The sequence below is a fragment of the Dama dama genome, chromosome 33 (genome assembly GCF_033118175.1).
Source record: "Dama dama isolate Ldn47 chromosome 33, ASM3311817v1, whole genome shotgun sequence".
Taxonomy (NCBI): Eukaryota; Metazoa; Chordata; class Mammalia; order Artiodactyla; family Cervidae; genus Dama; species Dama dama.
The window spans coordinates 29,375,692-29,398,064 of record NC_083713.1 but is presented as its reverse complement, the minus strand read 5'-3'; the positions used below and the strand labels follow the sequence as shown (position 1 = coordinate 29,398,064).

Here is a 22,373-nt window from a genome sequence, read left to right as displayed (position 1 = left end):
GATGTCCATGTGTAGAGTCTTCTCTTGTGTTGTAGGAAGAGGGTGTTTGCTGTGACCAGTGCGTTCTCTTGGCAAAACTCTATTAGCCTTTGCCCTACTTCATTTTGTACTCCAAGGCCAAACTTGCCTGTTACTCCAGGTATCTCTTGACCTCCTACTTTTGCATTCCAAGTCCCCTGTGATGAAAAGGACATCTTTTTTGGGTGTTAGTTCTAGAAGGTCTTGTAGGTCTTCATAGAACCTTTCAACTTCAGCTTCTTCAGCATTACTGGTTGGGGCATAGACTTGGATTACCACGATATTGAATGGTTTGCCTTGGAAACAAACAGAGATCATTCTGTCGTTTGTGAGATTGCACCCAAGTACTTCATTACAGACTCTTTTGTTGACTATGAGGGCTACTCCATTTCTTCTAAGGGATTCTTACAATGGTCACCTGAGTTAAATTTGCCCATTCCAGTCCTTTTAAGTTCATTGATTCCTGAGATGTGGATGTTGACTCTTGCCATCTCCTGTTTGACCACTTGCAATTTACCTTGATTCGTGGACCTAACATTCCAGGTTCCTAGGCAATACTGTTCTTTACAGCATCGGACTTTACTTCCATCACCAGTCACATCCACAGTTGAATGCTGTTTTTGCTTTGGCTCCGTCTGTTCATTCTTCTGGAGTTATTTCCCCACTGATCTCCAGTAACATATTCGGCACCTACTGACCTGGGGTGTTCATCTTTCAGTGTCCTATCTTTTTGCCTTTTCATAGTGTTCTTGGGGTTCTCGAGACAAGAATATTTTAGCAAAGAAATTTGGAAACTAGAATATCTTATTAAGATTATAAGTCTGACTTTTAGTTATTAATTTTTTTTCTTGACACATGCATCATATTCCAGAAAATCCAAATCCTAAAAGTGGTATTATTCCAGGAAGTTATAGCTTTGAATCAGTTTTATCAGCAGTAGCTGATTTTAAGGCTCCTGTTTTTGAACCTGGAGGTTCTATGCAACAAGGCATGTATACTCCTAAAGGTACGTTTATATCTATGAATGTATTTTGTCAAATATCAGGTTTTTTTGAAGGTTTGTTGTGTATACCGAAACAAAATGTTTGCCTTTTATTTCCTTAGCTTTGGTTTTCCCCCTCAACTTTCTTATACATATATGTTTGTCTTTTTCAGTATACCATGATATTGGTTCCTTTTATTCAAAAATCTATGGTTTCTGTCATAGTAAGACTTCTGAGATGAGTCTGAATTATAAAAGGAACTTTATATATGAACACCAGTTTATGTTTGTAAGTGAATGAACTTGAAATTATGACTTAAAATATATACTTAAAAACACTCTGAGTGTATTTGCCCTTTAAATTTGATTTTGAAATAGTTGTCACTACCCTAAGTTTAACTTGAAACAGTTAAAAATCTATATGGAATACTGATAATGTTCTCATATGTTTTGAACCTTTGTAAATACGTAGATACCTTTTCCTTAAATGATTGGTTTTCTAAGGTTTACCCCCTGGATTTGTAGAGACATGCTTGGCAAAAGCCAGAAGTAGTTGAAATTTTGATCCATGATCTTTTCTTCTTCACTTTCACGTATTCATTAAATTAAAATTTTGAAGAAAGTAGAGGTTATAGGTTTCTTGCACCTCTGACTGTGACACTTGTTGTCTAAGTGAAAAAATGATGCCCAGTTTGAAGTTTTAAATGACATGTACTGTGTTTGATAAAAGGCACCAGAATAAGCCGTATCATGTGGGAATTTTCTGAGAGTTCACAAAGGTAGCAAGAACAATCCAGAGTCTCTGGTTGGAATGTATTCCATTAAAGGAAAAGCACAGTATTTCTTCATTGTAGAGAATGCTTTGTAAGATGAACTTAGAAGAAGAATGATGTTCTTGTATAGTGCTATGCTTATTAACAACGTGTGATGTGAGCATTACCTTTGTCAGACTTATTCATGTTGGCATCCTTATTAAAATATAATTTTCTATGCCTAAACCCCAATCTGCTCTCATCTAGATTTCTGGGGATAGATTCTGGAAATCTGCTTTTTTTAAACCAATCTCTGTAGGATGATTGTCACACAGAGTAAATTTTGAGACACTGAGGCAGAGCACTGGATATTTGAAGATTAGAATCAAGAAATTGAGTGTCATATTCACATATAGGACTGAATTGTATCAGCTAGTTGTGCGATGTTGAGAAAGTCAGTTTTTTATCTTTGCATTTGACTTCTTTGTAAAATAAGAGTTGGAATGGATGAGTTGTTTTTAACCTTTTCTTTAAAGAGTGTTTAAATTTGTAGTTTTGGGGAATTAAGCCTTAAATGAATTTATTATACAAAAGCAATAAAAGCAGACCTACTCTTGTTAAAATGAGTGTGGGTAGTGGACATAGCTTCTCATCTGTTTTACCATTTCCTTGCTCCTAAAGTTGTTGTTTGGTTGCTAAATTGTGTCCTACTCCATTGTGATCCCATGAACTGTAGCCTGCCAAGCTGCTCTCTTCATGGGATTTCCAAGGCAAGAATACTGGAGTGGGTTGCAGTTTCCTTCTGTAAGAACTCTTCTCAACCCAGGGATTGAACCTGCGTCTCCTGCGTTGTCAGGGAGAGACACCAGGGAAGTTCAGTCAAATTAAACTTTACCACCTTTTAAATTTAAGATATACTGAAGTGTAGTCAGTCATTAGAGTCGCAGAGGTGAAGAATCACCTGCCAGTGCAGGAGGTGCAGGGGACGCAGGAGACCTGGGCTCAGTCTCTGGGAGGATCCCCTGGAGGAGGAAATGGCAACCCACTCCAGTATTCGTGCCTGGAAAATTCCATGGATAAAGGAGCCTGGCGGGCTACAGTCCATGGGGCTGCAGAAAAGTCAGATACGACTGAGCGACTGAACATGCACGCACAGTTAGTCGTTAGAGATTGACTTGATTCCTAAGAAGTCATCAGTGTTTTGTCTCTGCTCTCTTTTGAATGATAGCTGAAGTCTGGGATCACGAATTTGACCCCGTCATGGTCATTCTTCGAACAGTTTACCGTAGAGACGTGCAGTCTGCAATGGACAGATACACAGCATTGTAAGTCTGTTATATTGATTAGTAAAATAATGGATATCTTCTGTTTATAAAAAAAATTCAGTTATAACACAAATGTGATAATGCCTTCATTAAATTATACTTAAGATCTTTAGAGGAAAGAAATATTTTAAGATTAAAAAAGAATGTGGCTGAGATTTATGTTCTCTAGAATCCAAAATCTGACATTAATCTGATAAAAATAAATTATACAAAACACTAATAAGCATAAAAAATAACAAACTTCTTTAGTTGCTATTTGACCAGTGGAATTCAAAGCTTGATTTTGTGGTGTTCTACTTTTAAACCAGTAGAGGAGGCACAAGTTAAAAGAATAAAATGGTCTCTTATCAGAGATGATGGGTAACTACAAAAAAATGTGGTAATATTGCTGTGTTCTTAACGACTGGGAAAATAGCCAAAATAAAATTAATTTTCTATGTAAATATTTAACAAAATAGTTAAAATGTTGATAATTGCAGGAAAGTTTTGAGGATATCTTTTTAATGGAGAATTCAGTTTTATATATTATTGTTGTAGATTGCTTTTTAATGTATTATTGTGTTGGCCAAAAAGTTCATACGGGAGCTTTGCTGCTGGCTTGCTAGTTGAGAATCTGTCTCCAGTGCAGGAGATGTGGAGACGTGGGTTCGATCCCTAGGTCAGGAAGATCCCCTGGAGGAGGAAATGGCATCCCCCTATAGTATTCTTGCTTGGGTAATCCCATGGACAGAGGAGCCTGGTAGGCTACAGTCCATGGGTTGGCACAGAGTTGGACACGACTGAGCAACTAAACAACAACAACAAAAAGCTTGTAAGGTTCTTCCATAAGAGTTTACAGAAAGACCCAAAGCAGTGTTTTGGCCAGCCCAATATTTCCTCCTGTTTTTAAACATTAAATGGTTAATGTATTGCTGAGCATTATAGAATATCATCTTTCATGTGTGCTCAGTTCATTTGTGCTCAAACATTTTGAAAACAAGTTTAAAATGATTTAAATGTATTTGATCTTGAGAAAATATTTGCTCATATAACTATCAAAGTGTAAATACAGATATTGGGTATAATTGAAACTTCTCTTTGCCAAGACTTTGCAGTAATAGATATATGCTGAATTTAAGAACCATCATAGATACATCTGAAGAAAGTTTATAGTGTAGAATTTTAGCATGCTCTCCACTCCCCTACCCCCACCCCAAGAAAGACAAAAACAAAAAACAAAACTTAGTTTGGCATTTCTCTCTAGTTTTCTCTAAAACTCTTGGGGAGATAGCCTTAGATTCTCCTTTCTTAGCAACCTCTTTATATAGTTTTTGTATAGTTGTGTAACTATTTGTTTGCTTTTTACAACTATTTTTTTTCTTTTTTTGTTATTACTTGAAGGAAACTATTTTTGTCTCTCTCTCTTTTACACCTTCAGAATCTATCTCAGTGCTGGCACATAATAGACATTCACAGTATTGTTCATTGAGTAAATAAATTTGAAATTGTTCATGCTGAAAATGAAAGATGGGTGGGAGGAAGCATTTCCATGGAAAATCTAGTCTGGCCTTCATAAATACTGTTTGTTGTCATAAGTGGCTCTGCCTTTTTTCAGGGGGAGTGCGTGGTAGCTTGTCATTGAATATATAAGAATTAAACATTTAGTTAATTTTATTATTCTGCTTTACTTTGTAATACATAGCAGTTTGGACTAGGATTGGCCTGAAGCTTTCCAGGCCTTGAAAGAGTCATGAAATACTTAACGTAATCAGTTTTAAAAGTGAAATTCAATTTGACAGTGCACATTTATTGAGTAAGGGCTTCCTGGGTGGCTCTGTGGTAAGGAATGCATATGCCAGTGCAGGAGACACAGGGCGTGTGGGTTTGATCCTGGGGTTGGGACGATCCTGTGAAGGAAGAAATGGCTACCCATTCCAGTACTCTTGCCTAGAAAATTCCGTGGACACCAGAGCCTGGCAGGCTACAGCCATGGGGTCTGAAAGAGTCAGACACGACTGAGCACACACACACGCAGTTACTGAGTGCATTATTATATACCAGGCACTCTGTAAAGCAAAGAGAACTGTGGTCTTTTATTTTTCAAATAGAAGATTTTTACTTGAGCTTTGAGAAATTAATTTCCTTCATTTAGACCAGTGGTTCCCAATCAGGATGAATTTTGTCCTCCAGGGGACATTTGCCATTGTCTACAGACTTCAGAGGGCTAAAACTGACATGTAGCATAGGCTAAGTCTTGTCCCCACAACTAAGAATTTATGGCCTCGAGTGTCATTAGTGTCAAGGTTGAGAAAGCTGGTTTAAACCTATGCTGACATACAGGTAACCTTTTCTGTTTGTAGGTACCTTGTATTTTCTGACTTATTTTGTGTTATTAGTTGTTTAGAACCATGTCATATTTTGACTTGCAACTGCTTTGCATAGAGAAAACCATATTCTTAGAACTGTTTTTATTAAATTTCCTCTCTCCTATTTTGCTTTATATTTTTTCTCATTCTCTCATTCTCCTAATTTTGCTTTTGAATTCCTGTCCAATACCTTTATAGTTTCTTAGAAATATTTCTGAAATGCGTGATATTTCTTGGCAGTTTGAAAATCTTTGTTTTAAAGAAGTGTGTATTTAAAATGAAAAAATAATAACAGATAAATACACATTAGCTTCATATTAAAATCATTTTCATGTAAATCTGTGAAATTTTATGCACAAACTATAGTAACCCAATAATATTTTGTATATTTAAAATAAGTATGGATATGAAGAATGTTTGTTTCTATGTAAAACTTAATTGTTTTGAAATTTATTTTGTATATGAAATATAACATCTCTTTCTTTTGTTGATATGTCTTGTATGATGGCATAACTGACTGGTTCAGTTCTTATTATAACACAACTGGGAAATAACCCTAAAGTGTGGGGCTTATTGGCTATTGGTCATTTTCATCTTCTTTTAGTTTTAAGGAACAAAAGTGGTGAAACTGATTTTACTTAGTGTGATCTTTTTTTCTTTCAAGAAGGTGATAGAAAGGTGTTTTGAAGAATTATGGAGAAAATGAGTAGGTAAATTAAGGCTGTTTTGTTTCCAGAATCTACCTGGATACTAGGCACTTTGTAGATAATCAGTAATTGCTAAATGAATGAAAAGTGAGTTTCTTAAATTTTTTTTGTGCTGAGAGTTTAAGTGAAAATAAGCCATTTTCTTTGTGTGATGCTTAGATCTTTGCTGGAAAATTGCTGGAAAAAGCCCTTCAAGATCTTCTCTCTAGCTTCTGTAGAAATGTCTTGGGGGCCATCACTGAAAGAGGGAGCTGGGCAATAGCAAGAGAAGGGCTAAAAAAGTGAAGGTGGCTCATCTCACTTTCCTTACTCCCTTCCAAAATACCCTTTAACGGACAATTCAGCTTTTAAAGTGAAAGATAAAACAAAACCCAACAAGAACAAAACAAATCAACAGTTGGAAAACCATTTATTCAATTTAGTATTGTATTTTATATACAAGGACATTGTTATCCAGAGAAGTTCAGTGAAATATGTTTGTTAATGGCAGTGTTGGAACTATTATCTAGGCCATTTCCAAAAGACAGATGTGGTTTTTTTATAGTGGTTATTTTAAATTCAGCTAGAAAGCAAATTTTTTTTGAACTCTAATTTCTGATACTTCTGTTGCTTCCCATCTTGAAGGTTAATGGTTGTTGGCCTGTGTTTTAAAGTATATCGTATGAGTTTATATGTGTCATTTTTGTCTCAAACTAGTCAGTAATTAGGTGTTGGTTTGAGTCATTTAAATTTTTTTTTCTGTCATGTAGCTTTTTGTTTACATTACTGCATTAATAATTTTGAAAAGAGCAGTCAAATGATGTTACCTGCTGCCTTGAACAAATATATAACCTTTATGTCAGAACACTTTATTAATCTAGGCATTGCATATTTAGGGGCCTAGTGCTTAAATCAAACAAAGAAATAAAAGCTAAAAATTGCTTTTCTATGCTAAATGAAATATAATAATTAAAACTTTATTATTCACTATCAGAATTGTTTTAAAAATTATGCTTATATGTAGCCACTATAGTATTATATAGAAACCAGTTTTTTTCTTTTTTTTTTTTTTAAAGCAGTGTAATGACACCCTCTTCTTGAATCATAGATGCAACTTATTTTTCTGGTATGTTAATGGTATTTTTTTTTTTAAGCAGAGAAGGGATTATTGCAGGACCAAGCAAAAAGAACAAGAGGCTTGTGCTCTAGAAAACCCCAAATTCTCCCATTGTTTTTAGGGAGAAGTTTTTATATGCAAAATTTAGGGACAGGGCTACAGGGTATGTGACTTTTTTCTGATTGGTTGGTGGTGAAGTAATAGGGTGGTGCCCCAGAAATCTTGAGCTCATCCTGAAGTCACCATTCTCCGCTTGGGTGGTGGCCTCAGTTCCTGGATGTATGGCTGTTGTCTCCATTTCCTCCACGTCGCAGGGATCCTTCTTTTGCTCCATAAAGGTAACCACGTCTGACTTACAGACAGAACTCAGGGAGACCAAGTATAGTTCCCATTGAGTGATGTCCATAAATTCCCACTCTTCCTGAGTAAATTCTATGGCTACATCTTGGAATATCAGCAGTTTCCTGAGAAGCTGCCATTTCCTCTTCTTTCTCTTGTCTGTATTGTGTTTTCTCATCAATATGATGTTGAGGAATCACATCAGCATCTTAAGAGTGTGCCTTTGCCCTCAACATACCCACGGACAGAAGGATCTTGAAATGCCTAAAAAGCCAGCTTAGCCTATCCTTGTCTCAGAAGATATTCAGGAAAAATCAACTCCTGTATGGAGACCAGACTATGAATTAGTTCTTTCCTTTTTATAGGTCTTCTTGCCTCATACAGATGTCAGGAAATTCTGCTAATATGGGTATGTGGGCTGCACCAATTTTCCCCTTCCAAACCTATGTTTTATATATATAGGTTTATCAGGAAACCGTTTTGCCTCTTCTTGTAATTTTTTTTTCAAAGTTTTTCTTTCCCCTACTTACATAATATCCTTTTCCCTTTAGTTGATCTTCTACTCTTGTGTCTAGCTTTCATGTTAGAGGCATTCTTAGGATATCTGATAATTCTGGCTGCTTGTGATGAAGAGCTAGCTCTCAGTGCCTTGATGGATCTTGTGGATCCTGAGCTTTACCCTGGGGTGATTTGAGCAGGCAGGTTTGTTGAGAAGCCCCTATGTTAGTCTCTTTGAAACTTTCTTTTTGGTTTTGTAAGATTTCTCAAAGAAATATTTTCAAATATTGCCCAGAATGTAGTGGTCTAACTGCCATTTTTCTGTAAATGAGATGGAGTCAAAGCCTAAGTATTCTGAATCAAAATGCATTTGATGACTTTAACCGCATATCCTCCTACCCCAAACTGTGCTTGTGTTTTACCTTCTTCAGAGACGAATTCTCCAGCCAGAATTCTGTTAGGATGGGATGAAGCAGTTTTCATCCAGTCCTCAGTTTAGCCTCCTATCTCCTCAACTCCAGCTTCCTAGGTGGCTCAGTGGTAAAGAATCTGCCTGCCAAGAGCAGGAGAAACAGGAGATGCGGGTTAGATCCCTGTGTTGGGAAGATACCCTGGAGGAGGAAACGGCAACCCCCTCCAGTATTCTCGCTGGGATAATCCCATGGACAGAAAGCCTGGCGGGCTACATACAATCCATGGGGTTGCAAAGAGTCGGACATGACTGAGCATGCAAGCACACGCTCAACTCCCAATTACTGAAGTACCAGATGCTTCCAGTTTCTGAGCCTTTTAAGGATTCTGCAGAGTGATTGGGCTTGATTTTCAGCCTTCCCCCTTGCCTTCTTGTGATTCGGCTTTCTTAAGTTTACTAGAATCATCCACATAGCCATTTGCTTTCCGATTAACAAAATTTTCGTTTTCTTTTCCTTTTTGTATTTTCCTTATCCTGTGCTTTTCATCTTAAAAAAAAAAATACTGTTACTATATTTTCATTGGAGTTTTGAGTGAAAGTAAAATTAAATATTTATGTTCATTATGTCATTTTTAACTTTGAATGCTGAATGTATGACTTGCATTCTCTGGATTACTGGGTGAAATTGAGCCTTTAAAAAAAACTTCTTAATTTCCCTTCATGATTCTTGCATTGAAAGTAGTGTATGGATTATCTTTGATGGTTTTCTGGTTAGATTGTCTAAATTTTATTAGTTCTCAAGTTTTATTTTTTTATGTTTGGATCTTTAATCCACCTGGAGTTGATTTTTATGTATAGAGTGAAGTAGTGATTTATCTTTTTCCCCCTGCAGAAAACCAGTTCCAGGACTATTTACTGAAGAATCCATGCTTTTCTCACTGATTTGTAATGCTAATTCTGTCATATACAATTGATCCTCATTATTTTCAGATTCTATATTTGCTAATTTGACTACTTGGTAAATTTATTTGTAAACCTTAAATCAATATTCAGAGCACAGTACTGGTTATTTACAGATTTGAGTGGATGTGCAGAGGGCACCTAGATTCAAGTGGGAAAAAGCAAAACTCTGCCCTCTTGTTTCAGCTGATACTGTAGACAAGTGTCCTTTTCATGGTCAGTTCAGCACTATGTTTTTGAATTTTTGTCCTTTAGTGATTTTGCTGTTTAGAATGTCTCCCACATGGAGTACCAGAGTACCGTGTGGTGTTGCTGAGGGCAAGAAGGCTTTGATGTGCCTTACAGAGAAGATTTGTTGTTAGATAAGCTTTGTTCAGGCTGTTACAGTGCTCTTGGCTGTGAGTTCAATAGTAATGAATCAATAGTATGATATATCCAGAAAAAGATAGAGGAAATTTACTGGTCTGTACGTAAAGTTATTACAAAAAGTGCTAAAGTAGCATGTATCGTATGTGATTGAAGCTATGGAAACACCATTTAAATCACAGTTTAATCTTGAGTCTATCATCTAATTTTGGTTTTATTTTATTTTTGTAGTTTAAAACAGAGTGGAAAATTCCCTGGAAATCCTTGGCCACCCTATAAGAAAAGGACACCACTCCATCCCAGCTATAAAGGTCTCATGAGACTTTTGCACTGTAAAACTTTACACATTGTGCTATTCACTCTGCTTTACAAGGTACAGTAGTAATTTGACTAAGAAGACTAGATTAGAGTTTATTACCATAATTCTTAAATAAAAATTACAAAAGATAATATTAACATAAAAGTACCGTTTATAAAGCAAAATGTATTTATATATTTAAGATGTATGAGAATATGTCATAATCACATGTATGTAAATTGTATTCTTGTAATTTCAAATCTAAGTTGGACAATAACAGAGCTACACCATTTGTTATGGGAAACTATTCATTTTATCAGTTTCAGACAGGAATTATTATACAATTAGATATAAAGAGAAAAAAACTATTGCTTCTTCTAATTAGAATTTGAAAAATTAAAAATTAACTTAAAAGTAAAAAGTATGCCTATTTGTTAACAAATTTCCAGTCACTACATATATATTATTTAAATTACTTAAGAAAATTAATATATTAAATTTAGTTAGCAAACATTTTGGTTTTTTTCTTAATGTTTGAGTTATAAACAAATATAGCTTTTAGATTTCTGTACCTCCTATTCTTTTTAACTCTACCCTATGATTAGTTTTTCATTTTAGTTGCAAAAATTATTCCTGTTAAAATTTGAGACATGGGCCTCAAAAAAACCAATTGAATGGTTTATTTTCATTAATTTCTAAGAAAATTATTCAGCAAAGTAATTTAAAGTGTTCTTTTTTCATTAAAATAGAATATTTTTCTTATTAAAAGGGTATTTATAATTTTGATCTTTTATAGACATTTTTCAATGTTTACTTATGCCAGATTCTGTTTCAAATGCTTTGTATACACATATACACATTATTTTAATTCTAGTGGAAATCCTTATGACAGTTCTGTTTTTATTCTCATCTTTCAGATATGTCTTTTTAAACATTGTATTATGTATTTTTGGTTGCCCTGGGTCTTCACTGCTGCATGTGGGCTTTCTCTAGTTGGGGCAAGTGGGGACTACTCTTCATGGCGGTGTGTGGGCTTCTCTTTGTGGGGGCTTCTCTTGTTGCAGAGCACAGGCTCAGTAGTTGTGGCTCATGCGCCTAGCTGCTCCACAGCATGTGGAAACCTCCTGGACCAGGGAGTGAACCTGTGCCCCCTGCATTGGCAGATGGATTCCCATCCACTATACTACCAGGGAAGACCTCAGAAATGTTTTTTGAGTTTTAGAGATTAAATAACTGAGTAAGGTTAAATAAGTGAATAAGTCAGTAAATCTTGATTTAAAAATTAAAGAAGACTACTGCAAATGATTTGTGTCCTTTCAAGTTATATTTTTTCAACATTTTCATTTGCTTACTATAAGAATAATATTTCCTCAAAAATAGAAAGGCAGTATTTAGTTGTTATAAGATTACTATGAACGAGTTTTTAAAAATCTCAGTTTTGTAATATCATTCCTGACTTTATGATAATAGAAGAACCTTTAATTGACATTGCATTGGCAGGTCAACTTTCTAAAAATCAATGTCAGTAAACCATTTCGTCTCCTGCCATGTTTAATAATAAAAAACTTTAATATACAACATGTTAATAAAACTCCCCAGAAACCATCCTCTTCTATTGTAGTACCTAAAAAAGTTTTTTTGCTTCCTTAACCTTAAAGTTACACATTTGAAGCTGTAAGATGTAATGCCACAGGATTTCAAGCCAAAATTTATTTGATTTTAGCTAATAATGCTTTATTTATTAAAAGGAGGCAGAGTAGTAATGGTATGCAGTCATTGGAAGTCTGGAATCTGTGTTCTAGTGTTGCTTACGCCAGCTGAGTGTGTGGCTGAACCTTTGTTTCCTCCCTGTAAAGTCTTGGGTTAGAAAGGATTACCTCTATTGCCTCTCAGCCTTCAGTCCCCTCTTACTGCTCTCCTGTTCTTCCCACCATCTGTCTACACCACCTCCCTACTATTTGTTGAACACCAGTTGCTAGATACTGTATGAAGCAAATTACAGATGTTAATTATATAATCCTCACAATAATTCTGGGCTATTATTCCAGTATTAAAGATGAGGAAACTTAAGACCAGATGTTATTTGAGATCAAATAGCTTAAGTATATACAAAATTTGTATTAAAAAATCAGGTTTTTAAAAGGTTTTGAAAGTCTGTTCTCCTCACCATTGTGCCACACAAAATATGAATGGAAGAGTCTTCTCAGTAGTCAGATTGAACATTAGAAAATCAGTGAACTGAAAGTCTTAATTTTTTAGTCACAGTAGATTAGCTCCTAAGTGACTGAGGCCTTTCCAAGCCCTCCCTGCTGTTTGGGCAGTTTCTAGGAGGCTCAGCCTAGACTGGCCTCTCGTTTGTTCTCCCTGCCCTCACCTGCAGCTGACAGTGCCCCTCCCCACAGAGTCTCTAGTTTGACTGGCTGGCCTTTTTTTTTTTTTTAAATAATGAAGACAACAAGATGGCTACCAGGCTATTTTTTCCTCATGGTATTTTATGTGTCTTCTGGTTAATAGTTTGTTGCATCATACTGAATGAGTGATTGGTATAGGTTAGCCCACCGAGTCCTGCATAAAATGTGTAAGGCTTTCATAATCCATTTATAAGGTCAGATTTGTCAGTATTTCCTCAGGGCAACCTCTCTCCTAACCACTTTATTCCTTTTTGCTTTCTTGTGTAAACCACACATTGCATACACATGTACACAGTGTATGCACATAACTGAACACTGAACACTGAGTGTTCTGAGCACAGAACACTCAAGCTCAGGACTGTAATTTTAGAGACATATTTTAAGAATATTAATATTCCATAAACAATTATTTTGCTCCCAATTATATACCAGGTGCTGTGCTAAACACATTTGCATGAACTATCCTATTTAACAAACATTTATCTGATATCCTTGTAATCAGGAGAAAAGTGTCAATAACTTAGGATGTAAAATATTCTTGTTAAATTACTTTATTAGATACTGGTATTTTTATAATAATTGTTTTAATGGATTATTTAATGTGTTAAACTTTAGGTGATCAGTGAACTAATGTTAATGGATATTGCCTAAAATACTGTGTAATCCTGGGAAGGGATCCTGTTTTTTTGGTTTTAGTTTGTCTTTTCACCAAGGTGTATGTTTACTTACTTACATATCTGATTATGATATGTATAGCACACATATGTATATATGATATGTATAACATATGTATATATTATATGTATAACACACACATGTATATATAACACATATATATTATGTTACATTGGTCTATAAGGTTAAAATACTTTTTGATATTTAAGTGAAATATGTTTTATGGAAAAAAGTAATATGGGGCATTTTTTTCCCTTTTTAAAGATTTTGATGGATCATCAAAATCTTTCAGAACATGTACTCTGTATGGTTTTATATCTGATTGAATTAGGACTTGAAAATTCAGCTGAAGAGGAATCAGATGAAGAGGTAAGTAGTTTCTTATATTTTTAAATGTTAAAGTTGTGATATGCCTTAATAAAAGATTGCATGTCATCTTGAAGGTATTTATCTTGTCTGAGTATCATACTTAGAAAAAAATCTTAGGAACTTGGAAAAGACCCTTTTAAATCTTCAACTACATATGTTCTTTTAGAGATTTCACCAATATATAAAACTCCCATTTATAGAATTATTGAATTTGAAATTTGTAATTCATACTATGTAGATCTAAGAAAAGTTGTTAATGTATTTTTGTGCTGTGCTCAGATGCCCAGTTATGTCCAACTCTTTGTGACCCTATGGGCTATATCGTGTGCCAGGCTCCACTGTCCTTGGGATTCTCCCAGCAAGAATCCTGGCATAGGGTGCCATTTCCTCCTCTAGGTGATCTTCCCAACCCAGAGATTGAACCTGCCTATCATATCCTGTGTTGGCAGGCAGGTTCTTTACCACTAGTGTCATTTTTGTAGTTACTGGTCAGGAAGATCCCCTGAAGAAGGAAATGGAAACCCACTCCAGTATTCTTGCCTGGAAAATCACATGAACAGAGGAATCTGGTGGACTACAGTCCATGAGGTCAGAAAGAGTTGGACATGACTGAGCAATTGAACTGCACACACACACACACACACACAGAGGTAAATAATTATGTTAGGACTTCAGTCTGGAAATTCTAATAATTTGATTAGGGATTTTATTTTTTGAATAGCAAATTCTTTCTGTAAAGATTTTAAGTTAATGGAGTAAGTATTGTTGTAAGGGAGAATGTTTACTTGAGAATATAAGTTGTTACTGTGTTTCAGGACTTTTATAAGTGTCATTTCCATGAACATAATTGTTAGTTACTACAAATTGATTTTACAGTTAATTGATATTTTTCTCATTGCCTCCCTACAAAAAGACAACAGCAATAGACAGACAAGTGAAAAGGCAGTACTTAGTAGTCTTAAGCTGAGTCAACATATATTCTTTCATAGATTTAAGATCATTAATATTCCTATAAGAATAAGTCAGACTTTTGATAGATTTTTCAGACTTCCTTCCAGTTAGTCCAAATTAGCATTATTTGACTATATTATGAGTTATTTTTAATGAGTGGTGAAAAGTATCCTGTACTGTGTATTTCCAAATTGAAAAATGTATTTTCTTCTGGAGAAGTTTAGCTGACTTCCATATTAGCATCGAGCAGTTTGTTTTTAAATTTTATGTTTTCATTTGGTTTTATTAGCACTTCGTAGTTTGTAAATGTGACTTTAAGGGATTAAAGGATATAACAGGCAGTGAACTATTATTTGGGCTTGTTACATCTCCACTGTACCTTGGACCTGACTGACAAGATTTGTATTCATTATGTTTATGTTTCAGGCATCAGCATGTGGACCTGAACGTTGTCATGACAGTTGGTTTCCTGGTAGTAACTTAGTATCGAATATGCGACACTTTATAAATTATGTTAGAGTGAGAGTTCCAGAGACTGCTCCAGAAGTGAAGAGAGACTCACTTGCAAGTACCAGCTCTGATAGCTTGGGATCTTTACAAGTAAGTGTAAAAGTGAGAATAAAAAAGGGAAAGACTTCATTATATTAGGATGTGTCATTTAGATCATCTCATCACATCCTAGGGCTTCCCTGGTGGCTCGGTGGTAAAGAATCCGCCTGCAATGCAGGAGACGCGGGTTTAACCCCTGGGTTGGGAAGATCCCCTGAAGAAGGAAATGGCAACCACTGCAGTATTCTTGCCTGGGAAATCCCAGGGACAGAGAAGCCTGGCAGGCTGTGGTCTATAGGGTTGAAAAGAGTTGAACATATCCAAAAGAAAAATAATTGTGGTTATAGATAACTTTAAATTATCCTTTATATGTAAGCAACTCTGATATATCTAAGCAACTTCTGCCTCACCCATCTTTTTCCTTTAATCTGCCAGAGTTCACGTCGGCCTAAAGTTCTTCAAAGAGAGGTAGATGTGTATGATACTTGCATTAACTAGCAGTGTGGCTTTAACTGAAAATGGGGACAAATGCTGAAGTATTTGTGTGTATATGTGTGTGTTTAATTAATATGGTTAGAGTAAAGAAACATTTAATGTATGTGTGCATTCTTTTTAAAATGCAGTAATTTAGGCTTAATTTTTAAAGAAAATCCATGTTATTGAACTTAAAAAATAATACTGCATATTTAATAGTGAGCTTTTCTTAGTAGTGTTGGTATTTTGGGCCAATTATAAGCAGCACATTTTGTTCTGTTTACATTTAGCATTGTTACTAACATCTTAAAAATGAATGTTTCCGAAATCAAAATAAATTTTATCTTTAGTTGCTGGTGGCATGCCATTCACAACACCTCTCCTTTTTTTTTTTTTTTTTTTTTTGCTTATATGATAGTTAATTAACTGATAAAATAAGCCCACAAAAAGCTTAAACTTCTTATGTTGTGTATTTGGACTCATTTAAAAAATAAGCTCTCTTATTGCATGTAGCTTAATTAATTTATAAAAAGCAGAAATGAAAAATCTTGAAATGACATGGCAAGTAACTAAACTTAAATACCTCTAATTCCTACAATCTAGATTTTCGCAAGTAAAGAACATTGAATCGTACATTTCTTATTGAAGAGTTCATTTGTAGGAACTTTGTCTTTGACAGTATACTTTTTCTGTGAACACCATAAAGAATTTTGATTAAAATATTGCAGTCTGTAAGAGGCAGCTTTTGTCTCTAGGTAGAGGGAACTTTGACAAACAGCTTGAGCATTAAAAAAAAATAATGTATATTAAGCTCATAAAAGCTCAGCTGATTGAAGCATTGTTTCTATGCTTGCTTAAAAAAATTTAGTGAAATCTATTAAACTGACTTGTATCTTTTTTTTTCATTTATTTTTATTAGTTGGAGGCTAGTTACAATATTGTACCCTATATGCAAGACAAAGAGACACAGATGTATAGAACAGACTTTTAAACTGACTTGTATCTTAATTAAAAGATGATTTCTAAGAGCACTAATGTAGTTTGACTGCTTTAGCAAAAAGGCTATTTTGAAGATAAATTATTGAGAAAAATAGTTTAAAAAAATCTGTTCAAATAAATAATTATAGTTATATTAAATATGAAACAGATTAGTTTTTCATCTTTTTATTTCATTTTAGTAACTTAAAGCATTTATGTTAGAAGTAATTTTCAAACTTTTAAAGTTTTTTAAAAGTGAAATTAATTAGCAGTTGAGATTCATTAACTTGGAAAAAATTAATTTATAATTTTCTTAAGTGGAAGATATCGTGGTCTTCTAGAAGTTAGTCAGGAGTATAGTATTCTTGATGTATATTGGATAGCTTTGATTCCTTTAAACTGATGAAAGACTTAGTTTATGATTCCTTTTGAATATGGCTGTAGATACTACTGAAGCTTTGTCTGTTTTCCCTGATAGGCTTCGGGGGTTGCAAAAGAAGTGTTACTATGGATAATCTCCTTTTTCCTCATTGTTGTTTCCAGGTTGAGTGGTACTAAGTATATTTGAGAGAAGTCAAGGGACAAATTTACTTAAAGGACAAATCTATTAAATAAACCTTTGGATGAAACTTTGAACATACCCTTTGGAAAATGTAATGCTAATGTATTTTAAAACTGAATGTGAATAACCTCTTGATTTTTATTTCTTTCTCGTTTGAATGGTAGAATTCTGGTACAGCTCAAGTTTTCAGCTTAGTAGCAGAGCGCAGAAAGAAGTTTCAGGAGATCATCAATCGCAATAGCAGTGAAGCAAATCAGGTGGTTCGTCCTAAAACTTCAAGTAAATGGTCTGCACCTGGTTCAGCTCCACAGTTAACTACAGCTATTTTGGAAATTAAAGAAAGTATATTGTCTTTGTTAATTAAACTTCACCACAAACTCTCAGGAAAACAGAATTCCTACTATCCTCCTTGGCTTGATGACATAGAAATTTTAATCCAACCAGAGATTCCTAAATATAGTCATGGAGATGGTATAACTGCAGTAGAAAGAATTTTACTAAAAGCTGCATTGCAAAGCAGAATGAACAAACGCATCATTGAAGAGATATGTAGAAAAGTGACCCCTCCTGTACCACCGAAAAAGATTACTGCAGCAGAGAAGAAAACACTGGACAAAGAAGAAAGGTAATTGTTATTTTTAGTGATTTAAACTAATGTATGATGCAGTTGAAGATTTTATATTACCACCTCCACCTCGACTTTTGGTCTTCTGAGGCTAGCTATAATCATACCTGATTAGTAATCATACCTGATTAGTTCTTTGTAAGAAGAGGGGAATCAAAGATAGTCATTGCTTGTGCGTTTAGCGTGATTGAGTTGGTTGAGTTTCTATTCAGTGGCTCAGTTGTGTCCGACTCTTTGCGACCCCATGGACTGCAGCACTCCAGGCTTCCCTATCCATTGCCAACTCCCGGAGCATGCTCAAACACATGTCCATTGAGTCGGTTATGCGATCCAACCATCTCATCCTCTGTTGTCCTCTTCTCCTCCTGCCCTCAATCTTTCCCAGCATCAGGGTCTTTTCCAATGAGTCAGTTCTTTGCATCAGGTGGCCAAAGTATTGAAGTTTCAGCTTCAGTATCAGCCCTTCCAAAGAATATTTCCTTTAAGAAATATTTAGGAAATAAAAAAATTTAGGAAAGGACTGATTTCCTTTAGGATTGACTGGTTGGATCTCCTTGCAGTCCAAGGGAATCTCAGGAGTCTTCTCCAACTTCACCGTTCAAAAGCATCAATTCTTCGGCCCTCAGTTTTCTTTATAGTCCAACTCTCACATCCATACTTGACCACTAGAAAAACCATAGCTTTGACTAGACTGACCTTTGTTGGCAAAGTAATGTGTCTGCTTTTTAATATGCTGTCTATGTTGGTCATAACTTTTCTTCCAAGGAGCAAGCGTCTTTTTATTTCATGGCTGCAGTCACCATCTGCAGTCATTTCGGAGCCCCCCAAAATAACATCTCTCATTGTTTCTGTTGTTTCCGCATCTACTTGCCATGAAGTGATGGGACCGGATGCCATGATCTTAGTTTTCTGAATGTTGAGCTTTAAGCCAACTTTTTCACTCTCCTCTTTCACTTTCATCAAGAGGCTGTTTAGTTCTTCTTCATTTTCTGCCATAAGGGTGGTGGCATCCGTGTATCTGAGGTTATTGATATTTCTCCTGGCAATCTTGATTCCAGCTTGTGGTTCATCCAGCCCGCCACTGACCCTGACATTAAATTACAACTCTAAACTTGTAGACCCATTTGGAAAAGTTGCTTTTATTACTGGGGGGAACCTAATAATTCTGCTATTTTTTTTTTTAAGTATTAATTCAACTTTAAGGTCTTCCCTGGTATCTCAGACAGTAAAGAATCTGCCTGCAATGCAGGAGACCCAGGTTCAGTCTCTGGGTTGGGAAGATCCTCTGGAGAAGGGAATGGCAACCCACTCCAGTATTCTTGCTTGGAGAATCCCATGGACAGAGGAGCCTGGTGGGCTATAGTTCATGGGGTCATGAAAAATCAGATACAACTGAGCAACTAAGCATGCATGCGCAAACCTGTAGACCCCTTTGGAAAAGTTGCTATCTGTTACTACTGTGGGAAATCTAATAATTCTCTTGCTATTTAAAAAAATTATTAATTCAACTTTAAATGATAGTAGAAAATAAAAGAAAAATTTTAATAGTCCTTAAAAATTTGTTTTAGTCTCTTTTAGTGCTTTCCAGTCTTTCCTGTATATGATCACAAATTGTTAAACAAGCTATGTTTTAAAACTTTGATGGTTTTAGCTTTTGAAACTTTAGGTGGCTTTTAATTTGTTGTTAAATCATAATATTTATAAAATCTCTCCCTTTTTCTTTGGACAGTGTTCTGTTTACCAAGATAAAGGAGGATAGGTTGCTCAGGATTAGCGGTAAAATTGACTTGCTCAGTTTTGTATGTTACTGAGTTTAAGGAAGGGATCCGGGTGAAGATGTCCAGTTAGATACAGGGTTAGAGACTTAGGTGAGAATTCTGAGTGACAGCTACAGATTTAGGCATATAGGTAATAGATAGAGCCTTGTGTGTGGAAGAGCATGGACAATAAAAAGATGAGCACACTTAGTATATATAAAACTCAAGGGAAAAACATAAAGGGGAATAACTGAGGAAGGAGCACCTACAAAGGTGACTCAAAATGGGATGGTTAGAGTGAAATAAGAGGAAAACTGCAGAGAATGGCATTAGAGAGGCATAAGAGGAGGAGGTTCAGAAAGGAAGAAAGATTGTTAAATGCTACAAAAGTTTAGTTAAGATTGGCAGTCCCGTTTGATTAGTTAGGAGGTCATCCTTTGGTAACTGTATCAGAAGCAGATTTAATCAAACATAGCTGTTCTTCATTTTTGGCATAATTTTGTTACAGATAATTTATAATAAAACTATACACAAAAACTTTTAGTACATTAAAAATTTAGGAGAGTTCTTATTTCTCACAGTACTTTATAAATAGAAGTTGTTATATAATAACATAATTTAGGTGAAAGTTCATTAACTTTGAATTGGTAGCTACCTAGAATTTAATAGATAATGTTGGAAAGTTAAAAATGAGGTAAATTTTTTTTGTTGTTAACTAAAATTGGTCCTCTTCTAAATTGGTCATCTTTTGTTTTGGTTATAGAATAATGTCTGTTTATTTTTTAAGGAAGATAAAAACATTCAGTGAATCAAAATTTATTCTATTTGGTTAAAGGCATTTTGTCATTATCATTCATAACAGATACAGATACTAGAGGACATAGTTCAGATGCTATTTTCTTCAGTTCAGTTCAGTCGCTCAGTCGTATCTGACTCTTTGTGACCCCATGAATTGCAGCACACCAGGCCTCCTTGTCCATCACCAACTCCTGGAGTTCACCCAGACCCATGTCCATCGAGTTGGTGATGCCATCCAGCCATCCCATCCTCTGTCGTCCCCTTCTCCTCCTGCCTCCAATCCCTCCCATCATCAGGGTCTTTTCTAATGAGTCAACTCTTTGCATGAGGTGGCCGAAGTATCGGAGTTTCAGCTTCAGCATCAGTCCTTCCAATGAACACCCAGGACTGATCTCCTTTAGGATGGACTGGTTGGATCTCCTTGCAGTCCATGGGACTCTCAAGAGTCTTCTCCAACACCACAGTTCAAAAGCATCAATTTTTCGGCACTCAGGTTTCTTCACGGTCCAACTCTCACATCCATACATGACCACTGGAAAAACCGTAGCCTTGACTAGACGGACCTTTGTTGGCAAAGTAGTCTCTGCTTTTTAATATGCTGTCTAGGTTGGTCATAACTTTCCTTCCAAGGAGTAAGCATCTTTTAATTTCATGGCTGCAGTCACCATCTGCAGTGATTTTGGAGCCCCCCCCAAAATAAAGTCTGATGCTGTTTCCCCATCTATTTGCCATGAAGTGATGGGACCAGATGCCATGATCTTAGTTTTCTGAATATTGAGCTTTAAGCCAACTTTTTCACTCTCCTCTTTTACTTTCATCAATAGGCTTTTTAGTTCCTCTTCACTTTCTGCCATAAAGGTGGTGTTATCTGCATATCTGAGGTTATTGATATTTCTCCTGGCAGTCTTGATTCCAGCTTGTGCTTCTTCCAGCCCATCATTTCTCATGATGTACTCTGCATATAAGTTAAACAAGCAGGGTGACAATAAACAACCTTGACTTATTCCTTTTCCTGTTTGGAACCAGTCTGTTGTTCCACATCTAGTTCTAACTGTTGCTTCCTGACCTGCATATAGGTTTCTCAAGAGGCAGGTCAGGTGGTCTAGTATTCCCATCTCTTTCAGAATTTCTACAATTTATTGTGATCCACACAGTCAAAGGCTTTGGCATAGTCAATAAAGAAGAAATAGATGTTTTTCTGGAACGTTCTTGCTTTTTTGAGGATCCAGCAGATGTTGGCAGTTTGATCTCTGGTTCGTCTTTTTTTTTTACAAAGGCTCTAATGCTTTGTAATAAATAGTATCCTAAAAATTTAAGGCTTTTTTTATTATGGGCTTGTTCCCTTTGAGCGATGATAGTATTGACAAGGACTTGAAACTAATTCTGTAGCAGACAGCTAACAAAATCAATCAGTTTGAATCTCGCTATGCTTCTCACATTTTTTTTTCTCAATTTATTTTGGGTTTTGGGTTAAATTTCATAATAAAGGCAGAACAGTTTATATACACGTAATGATCTATTCCCAGGTACCGCAGCTGTAGACAAACTTGACATCACTTTCATAATAGATTGATGGTGGTCCCCTAAGTCATGTCCCGCTCTTTGAAACCCCATGGACTTATCCCACCAGGCTCCGCTGCCCATGGGATTTCCCAGGCAAGAATACTGGAATGGGTTGACATTTCCTTCTCCAGGGGATCTTTCCAACCCAGGGATCGAACTTTAGTCTTCCATCTCTTGCATTGGCAAAGGGATTCTTTACCACTGCACTGCCTGGGAAGCCCTCATAATGATTAACTCCATAGAAAACTAGATACAAATAGAAAACTCTAGAGGGTTGTAACCAAATGCAACCTTAGTATGTCCACTTCTTAGGTCATAATGGAAAATTGCTGAGTTGTATGAACATGCTAGAACTTGTGTCTTTTTGTTAATGGTCTTTATGCACTTTTATGTCCAAGTTTAGAAAGGAATAACCTAAATTATGAAAAAATTCACAAAGGAAAAATAACACTCCTTTTCTAGAAATCATAGACAACTGCTACAGAAATACATTGTTAAAAACACAATTTAAAACGATACCCATATATTTTCTTGTTTCTGTTGAAGTCACCTGGTGTGACTGA

The 22,373-nt window shown here is 35.6% G+C and overlaps 1 protein-coding gene across 1 annotated transcript in view; it reads left to right on the top strand.

The window, feature by feature from the left end:
* Positions 1-22,373, top strand: part of UBR3 (ubiquitin protein ligase E3 component n-recognin 3) — a 190,776-nt gene that overhangs the window by 88,489 nt on the left and 79,914 nt on the right. Inside the window, exons 18-23 of the mRNA XM_061135459.1 lie at positions 882-1,024; positions 2,981-3,077; positions 10,032-10,173; positions 13,449-13,553; positions 14,931-15,104; positions 17,232-17,692. Of these exons, the coding sequence (XP_060991442.1) occupies positions 882-1,024; positions 2,981-3,077; positions 10,032-10,173; positions 13,449-13,553; positions 14,931-15,104; positions 17,232-17,692 (1,122 nt within the window). The remainder of the gene's footprint in view (positions 1-881; positions 1,025-2,980; positions 3,078-10,031; positions 10,174-13,448; positions 13,554-14,930; positions 15,105-17,231; positions 17,693-22,373) is intronic.